General features: G+C 41.0%; 1 protein-coding gene across 1 annotated transcript; it reads left to right on the forward strand.

The window, feature by feature from the left end:
• Positions 1-315: 315 nt before the first annotated feature.
• Positions 316-2,519, forward strand: LOC143290127 (uncharacterized). The gene is made up of 2 exons (XM_076599413.1): positions 316-353; positions 1,841-2,519. The coding sequence occupies exons 1-2, from the start codon at positions 316-318 to the stop codon at positions 2,517-2,519; spliced, it is 717 nt and encodes a 238-aa protein (XP_076455528.1).
• The last annotated feature ends 6,228 nt before the right edge of the window (positions 2,520-8,747 follow it).

Raw genomic sequence — 8,747 nt, forward strand, 5'->3', positions numbered from 1 at the left:
TTATAAAATGAAACTCGTCCCCAATCATAGACATGTTACAAACCTTACAAAGCCGTAACTCTCGTGGTATGCCTTTGTGTCCCCCTGTTTCTATTTCCAGCTTATGATTACTACTCCGAAATCTGAAGAAGCTGATAACGTAATTATCAGGCATTTGACATATATTTTTCTCTACCAAATCCACACACACACCGGTACGTCAGGAATCTCCTGGCCTTGAGCGGCAGGGCGACAGAGAGACACCGGTCCACGCTGACGACCACGATCAGAGTGCCGGAGACGAAGCTGGACCACAGGTTGACGGAAGCGATCTTGATGTTGGACACAGTCTGCCAGTTGGCCACCTGCAGGGGGTCAGGCAGGTAGCAGGTGGGCAGGACCAGCACCTGGCCCGTGAGGGAGACGAGGTCCGCCACAGCCAGGGAGAAGAGCAGCAGGGTGATCCTATCTCTCCTCAGGCCGTGCTGGAGGAGGGGAACGACATCAAAGTTTCGGTTTTCAGTTTTCAGTTTCAGTTTCTCAAGGAGGCGTCACTGCGTTCGGACAAATCCATATACGCTACAACGCATCTTCTAGGCACTTGTCTGACAGCAGCATAACCCAACGCGTTTGTCAGGTTTTGGGTGCATGCTTATTTGTTGTTGTTGTTGTTTATTTTGTGTACCAATCCGATTGGATTTCTCTTTTTACATATTTTTTGTCACTATCGTTGCCATGGGTTCTTTTTCAGTGCGCCAAGTGTGTGCTGGACACAGGACTTTGGTTTATTGTCTCATCCGAAAGACTAGACGCTCACTTTGATTTTCCAGTCAAACTATGGAGAGAGGGCATAAGCGGGATTCGAACCAAGTCCCTCGCAGACTCTCTGTATTGGCAGCTGAGCGTCTTAACCGTTCTGCCACCTTCTTCCTCACACCAAAGAAACACACACACACACACACACACACACACACACACACACACACACACACACACACAAAAAAAAAAAAAAAAAAAAAAAAACCCACTAACAAATTTCTCTCTCTCTCTCTCTCTCTCTCTCTCTCTCTCTCTCTATATATATATATATATATATATATATATATATATATATATAGAGAGAGAGAGAGAGAGAGAGAGAGAGAGAGAGAGAGAGAGAGAGAGAGAGAGAGAGAGAGAGAGAGAACGAACGAAATTTTATTTCACGAGGGTAAGGGAGTAAGCACAAAGTATTTGTTTACATTCGGCCCTCTGGGCAAGAATGATAAGTGAGAGAAGAGACAAAAAAGCGAGTCAAATTCACAACAGCAACATCAAATGTACACAATCATGTACAAACATAAGTATAGATATTTATGTACAAGACAACAACGCTACGAATGACTAACAACGGGGATAGTATGGAGGGGGCGTGGTGAAGAGCAGATGGAGGAATGGACAAGGGGAACAGTAAAGAAGGTAGGAGAGGCTGACTGAACAGACAGATATAGTGAGAGTGACAGTGGAGACACACATAGAGAGACTGATTAGGGAGGAGAGAGGCATGTATATATTGACAACATATGCATGTTTGTTGTTTACAATTGATATGTTTCACATAATCACAAGTTTTTCAATAAATGTGCACGATATATGTTTGTTTGTTTTTTTAAAGATAGTGATGCTTTTTACAGTGTTTACATTGTGACAGGAAAACATTTTATTCCATAAACACTCCCCTGAATAAGACAGACTAGATCTAAAAAGATCTATCCTTGGAAGTGGTACAGATACTACAAACAGTGTATACCGCCACAGCCAGACCCCACATGGAAAATGCCGCCAGTGCCTGATCAACTGCTGCGAAGACCAACCTCCACAGCCTGACCAAGACACAGAACGCTAGCCTCAGACTCATCACAGGCGGCATGAAAACCACTCCAGTGTCAGCAATGGAGAAATCAGCAGGCCTCATTTCACTAGAAGAAAGGAGCCCAGAAAAACTGAAGCAAAATGAAAAACTGAAGAGACTCCCTTCACACCCCCTTCTCCCCAAACTGAAAGACCCCACAAAGAACCGACTGAAGCGACAGAGCCCAAATCACCTCATCAAGGCTCTTGAGAGGAAACACCACCACCCTCTGTCGGCAACCAATCAGCCAACTGAATCCCTCCAGGACTATGAGGACTGGCAGGCAGACACCCCAGCCATCATGCTCAAAATCCCAGGTGTCGACAGCAAGGAGTGCCACATAGCAGCTGAGCTAAAGTCGTTGACTCTGGAAGCACTAAGCATCAAATACCCTCCTGATACCTGGGCAAGAGCATACACAGATGGGTCTGCTGAAGAGGCAGTGAAGAACGGAGGAAGTGGGGTGTATATTAGATTCCCTGACGGCAAAACCATCAGCACGTCAGTGGCTATAGGAACCCTGTCCACCAACTTCCGTGCTGAGGCCTGTGCTCTGCTACTCACAGCCCAAACTTTCAGCCAGGAAGACACACTACCCACCAACACAGTGTTCCTGACTGACTGCAAGTCTATCCTGCAGAGTCTCTAGGCGCCAGGAGGAGAGGAGGTCTTAAGAGACATCAGGCAAGAACTGAATCTCCTCAAACAGAAAACTGCTGTGGTGCTGCAGTGGATCCCATCCCACTGTGGCATAGGGGGCATTGAAGAGGCGGACCGCCTATCCAAGGCAGGCAGCAAATTAGAGCAGCCAGCCCACCCAGTGTCCTACAGCGAGGCAAAAACGATACTGAGAGACAGCTTCAGGAAAGCATGGCACCAACGTCTGGACATCGGGACGAAAGACGAAAAGGACGGCATCCATGAGCTGGACAGAGCGGCACATGTCACAGTCTTCAGACTGCGAACGGGACACTGTCAGCTCCTCTCCCACCTCTACCGTCTGAAGATATCACATACTGACCAGTGCCCTTGTGGCACAGGCCCACAGACCCCCTCCCATATCCTGCAGTCCTGCCCCACCTTCGACGCTCTGAGACGCCAGGCATGGCCTATCCCGGTGAAGCTCCAGGACAAACTGTGGGGACCGGTGGGGTCCCTGCGACGGACGGCGGACTTCGCTATCCTGACCGAACTGAAAATCTAGCGTGGCTAGGGAACGCGGAAGAAGAAGAAGAAGGAAGTGGTACCACAATTTTATGGACAAGACGGTGAGTGTTGGTTACAAATTCATTCTTTAGTGAGGGAGGGGGGGAGGCAAATCCAGACATGATTTTGAACATAATTACACCTTTGTTATATAGAAGTTTTGTTTTCATTGGAAGGCCATCAAGAGCTTTATAATCAAGATAATAAAAAGATCAATTTTATAGCTCTTCTATGCAAACTCAATAGAGGCTTCACAATACTGTCTCTCGCCGAATCCCACACTGTCGAAGCATAGGTAATGTGTGATTCTGTATAAGCACTAACAGATGGTTTTCGACAGTAAAGATCCAAAAAGTGTTTAATTTTAGACAGTTGATAGATATTTTTTATAACTTTTTCGCAAAATAGAGAGAGAGAGAGACGCTTTGATGCTTTGACATTTTATTGTCATAAACTGCAAGGTAGGGAGTGACAAGTTTATGTCTCATATCGACTCAGAGAGAGAGAGAGAGAGACAGAGAGACAGACAAAGAGAGTCAGAGAGACAGACAGAGAGAGATACAGAGAGAGAGAGAAGCTTACAGTTGGGACAACAGCAAACTGAGCTGTATGATCAGTGGTTTCTCCACTATAATATGCAATAAGAATTTATCTACAGCTTCATCCTTCCGTGAGGGAAAATGACTCAAACTAGGAGGCAAGACTGCATTAGCTCTCTGTACTGCAGCTTTGGGGGCTGGATGGCCTTTGGGAACCAACCCAACGCCGACTGTTCTAAAGCCCTATTGGCTGAAAGTGGAGGGGTTGGGTGGGAGATAACGTGGGCAAGACAATCAAATTCTAGCCAAGTTTGGGACAGCATTGCCTTCTCTGTAGACATTTCTCTGACATCTTATCTGTCTATATCTGGTTATATTTTATATTTGTATTCTTTCGTTGTTGTTTTTTTTTTGTTTGTTTGTTGTTGTTGTTTTTGTGTGTGTGTGTGTGTGTGTGTGTGTGTGTGTGTGTGTGTGTGTGTGTGTGTGTGTGTGTGTGTGTGTGTGTGTGTGTGTGTAAGTTTGTGTGTGTATGTGTTTTGTTGTTGTTGTTTTTTTTTGGGGGGGGTTGTTTGTTTGTTTGTTTGTTTGGTTTTTTGTTTGTTTGTTTTTTGTGTTTTTTGTTGTTGTTTTTTGTGGGGTTTTTGTTTTTTGTTTTTTGGGTTTTTTTTTGTTTTTTTGCTTACTATTGTTATGATCATATACGGGCGCAATAGCCGAGTGGTTAAAGCGTTGGACTTTCAATCTGAGGGTCCCGGGCTTGAATCTCGGTAACGGCGCCGGGTGTGTAAAGGGTGGAGATTTTTTCCGATCTTCCAGGTCAAGTCATGTCCAGACCTGCTTGTGCCTGAACCTCTTCCGAGTGTATACGCAAGCAGAAGATTAAATACGCACGTTAAAGATCCTGTAATCCATGTCAGCGTTCGGTGGATTATGGAAACAAGAACAAACCCAGAATGCACACCCCGAAAACGGAGAATGGCTGCCTACCAGGCGGGTTGAAAACACACACGTAAAAAGCCCATTTGCGTACATACGAGTGAACGTGGGAGCCCCACGAAGGAAGAAGAAGAATTCGTTCTTTTATTTATTTATAATCTGTTCATCTAAGATGATGATATTAGACTGAAAATAAATGATAGTTCTATTATTATTATTCGGATTATTTTCATTCCTATCATAATGATGATTGTTAGTATTAATTTGATATCGACATTTCTGTATATTCGAATGAAAAGGGGGGCGGTTGAGGTGGACGGGGGGGTAGGGGGGGTGGGCAAAGGGGAGGGGACTAAAAAAGGAAGAGACAGACAGACAGACAGACAGACAGACAGACAGAGAACAGAATGTGGAAAAGATAGAGTACAAAATCTAAAATGGAGAGGGTAAGTGTCAGTAACTGGAGAAAGAAAAAAACATAATATTGGAAGGGTGTATGTGAGAGGCGGGACGGGGGAAGCGGGATTAGGACAAAAAAAATCAATAATCAAATATTGTATGCACTACTTCCGTAGATTATTATTTGAAAAAGAGGTTCATGTGGGGACCTACAATAAACAACCAACTGGACTATTTAACACATAACTAGCTAACTTTAATAAAGAACAGTTTGAAATAGATAACTTTTTCCAAAAAAATGTTAACATTTGAAACTGGTAACACGTGTTCCGTAATTTCTGGAGGCAAAAAAGGTTTCATTACTAAAACAGCGGGTTAAAACATGCCCTACCGTTAAACGTCGCTTGCAAATGTATTCAATATTTTCACAATATTTTGTGTATGGGGCACTTAGAAATAACCTAAATACCATGCTCTTAACAGTCCTGCCAGTTCTTTTAGCATTTAATACGGCAGAAGTGTTAACTTCTAAAGACAGAAAGGAATTTTGCATATTTCTTTCAACAATATTACACATTTCCGATGATGATAAACGATGAGGAAGTTCAATTGCATTTAAAGCGTTTTTAGCTCCAAGCTTTGCAAGATGATCATGCACGTTCATTAGAGAAAAGCCCACAGCGTGAGGGAATCCAGCACATTTCATTATTAGTTCCTCTCATTTGAATACAGTGAATCAAAAATCTTATTTGAAAAATGATGTTATGATTAATGTTCGTACAACCTGATTTGATAGACTGCAGAACTGATTTTGAATCGACACAAAATAAAACATTAATCAAGTTTAGGGGCAGATCAATTAGATATGTCAATGCCATAAAGATGGCAATTAATTCAGCTGTAAAAATTGAGAAACCCTTTCCAATATGATATGGCTTTTCAATTTTTAAAGCAGGAATTGCATATCCAGAACCAGCATACTGATTTTCTAGTACAGAACCGTCTGTATATGTTTTTAAGTGGTGGGGGTATGTTTCAGACAAGCGTGATTTGACTCGAGAATCTAGTATATTGGGATTTTCATCTTTCTTAATGTCACAATATTGAATGTCAAAAGCTGCTCCCGTTAATTCGCATAATGGAACTGATGAAGTGCTCATAATCGGATCAACATTTTGTGGATCAACATTTGATTGATTAATAGTATCTGACACGTATGTAGAAATAGTTTCTAGATTTCTGTTCTGTTTCGCTCGTTTCGAAAAAAAGTTTGTCAGACCGTATATTAATCTCAGTTTTGACAGAATTTTCTGTAGCATTTGCTCTAATTACATATTTTGCCGATGCTAGCTTTCTTAATTCATTAAGAGGTAGTATTCCTGCAGCTCTATACGACTGTAATGTGTTCGTATGAAACGGAACACCTAGGGCCAACTTTATGGCTTTGCTCTCTAGGCTTTGCATTTTTTTTTTTTTTTTTTTTTTACGGAAAGCGTTCGAAGCAGAGAAAAAAACCTCCTGTCCATACGTCAATCTAGATCTTACCAGTGCAGTAGCGAAATGAATAAGTGCTTTTGAATCTTGACCCCAAGGCTGTTTACGGACGGTTTTAAGAAAATTTAAGCTTTTCATTGCTTTTGATCTCATGTTTTCTAGATGTTTCTTCCAGTTTAGCTTTGGAGTAAAATAAACACCAAGGAATTTGACCTCAGATATGTAGAAGAGTTCTCTTTCATCAAGATGAAAAGTTGGTAATTTTGGGGGGCAGCACCATTATTTAAAAAAAATATCATGTGTGTCTTTTCAGTTGAAAAATGTAATCCATTATCTTTGATATAAATGTTTTAATTTATCAAGTTCTGATTGATATAAATTGTTAATGTGATTGATATAACGCAAGCTCATTTTCTTTCGCAAAGTTACGTTCATCCAAACTGCTATATCATCAGCGTATTGGGCGAGATTTATAGATTTAGACAAATATTTTGGCAAATCATATAACATTATGTTGAACAGAAGTGGGGAAATTATAGAACCTTGCGGAATACCCATGTTAATTGATCTTGAAAACGACAATGATTGCCCAACTTTAGTGATGATGCTTCTTTCTGTCAAAAGAGATTTTATATGCCTGTATACATTGCCACTTAACCCAATGTTCTGTAGCTTAAAACGTAGTCTGGCATGCCAAATGCAGTCATAAGCTTTTTGTACATCAAAGAACGTGGCCAAAACACCCCTTCTCTTTGAAAACTGTTGTTTTATGTTTGTTGTTAGTTTTACTAGGTGATCTAAAGTTGATCTGCCCTTTCTGAATCCGGCCTGTGCAGTCGGAATAATTCTGTTTTTATCACAATAATATGTTAGCCTCATCAATATAATTTTCTCCAAGATTTTTCCGACGTGCGATGTTAGGGATATGGGACTATAACTCGATGTGTCTGATCGTGGTTTAGCTGATTTAAGTATTGGAGTAATGATAGCTTTTTTTCCATATACAAGGTGTTTTACCCGTTTACCAAAATTTCGCATAAAGTGTATGAAGAAGCTTGCGCCATTCTTTAGGAAGATGACTGATCATGGTGTACGAAATACCATCATAACCTACAGCTACTTTTTTTTATTTCCAAATGACGCAATTGCATATTCAACTTCTTTAGAAGTGAGTGGAACATTTATAAATATGTCATTATTAGGAGCTGGTTCCTTATATTGTTCATTTGATTTACTATTAAATCTGATAGCCAGCTGTTCGGGTGTTAATCCATCATCATTGCATGTTTTGGCAAACATATCTGCAAAAGTTTCTGCTTTTTCAAAAGAGGTCGGGGAGCATTTCTCATTAACTTTTATAGGATATTCTTGAAAAGATATCCCATTTTTCGTATCCTTAATTTTCTTCCATACTTTCTTTGTATCTTTGTAATCTGAAACTTCTTGAATACAATAATTAGACCAATATTGTCTTTTGACTTGAGCAACAACTCTGTTGCAATGATTTTTGGCTTTCCTCATTTCTTCATGGGCTTGCTCCACCCTGTCCTTTAGTCTTTGCTTGTTAAAGTCTCCACCATTGTTCATTTTCTTTTACTAAATTCAGAAGCCAGTTTGAGTTTGAATCAGACGGACCATTCTTAAAATAAATAGAAAGGAAATTTATGACTAAATCATTTATCTAAATCTTGGCACCTGTAGCTGAAACATCAATAATATCTTCGGGGACAGGGGAGGCAATGAACTCATAATTAAGACCACACTGGACATACAATGCCGTGGTAACCCTTCCAGAACGGTCTGTATGATACAAAGGAGGAAAACAGTATCCTTTTAAAGAAGGCAATTTACCTTTAGTTACATTTAAGGAGTGTAAAAGTAAAACTTTTAATAATTTTCTTATTTGTTTTCGCCAAAAATCACATTTTCATTTGAATACAAAAGTCATCAGCTTTTGCTTGCAAACTAAACAGTTAATATGTTAGGATATGGTTGCCACGCTGACCACCAGCTGCCTGCACTACCTCCAGCCGACTGCTCCGACGATGTTGATGAATTGCTGCCATGCCTACCACCAGACCTTGAGTGGTGGTCTGGACGCTAGTCATTCGGATGAGACGATAAACCGAGGTCCCGTGTGCAGCATGCACTTAGCGCACATAAAAGAACCCACGGCAACAAAAGGGCTGTTCCTGGCAAAATTCTGTAGAAAATCCACTTCGGTAGGAAAAACAAACCAACTATGCACGCAGGAAAAAAATACAAATAAAAAAAGGGATGGCGCTGTAGTGTAGCGACAC

Source organism: Babylonia areolata, chromosome 15 (genome assembly GCF_041734735.1).
Source record: "Babylonia areolata isolate BAREFJ2019XMU chromosome 15, ASM4173473v1, whole genome shotgun sequence".
Lineage (NCBI taxonomy): Eukaryota > Metazoa > Mollusca > Gastropoda > Neogastropoda > Buccinidae > Babylonia > Babylonia areolata.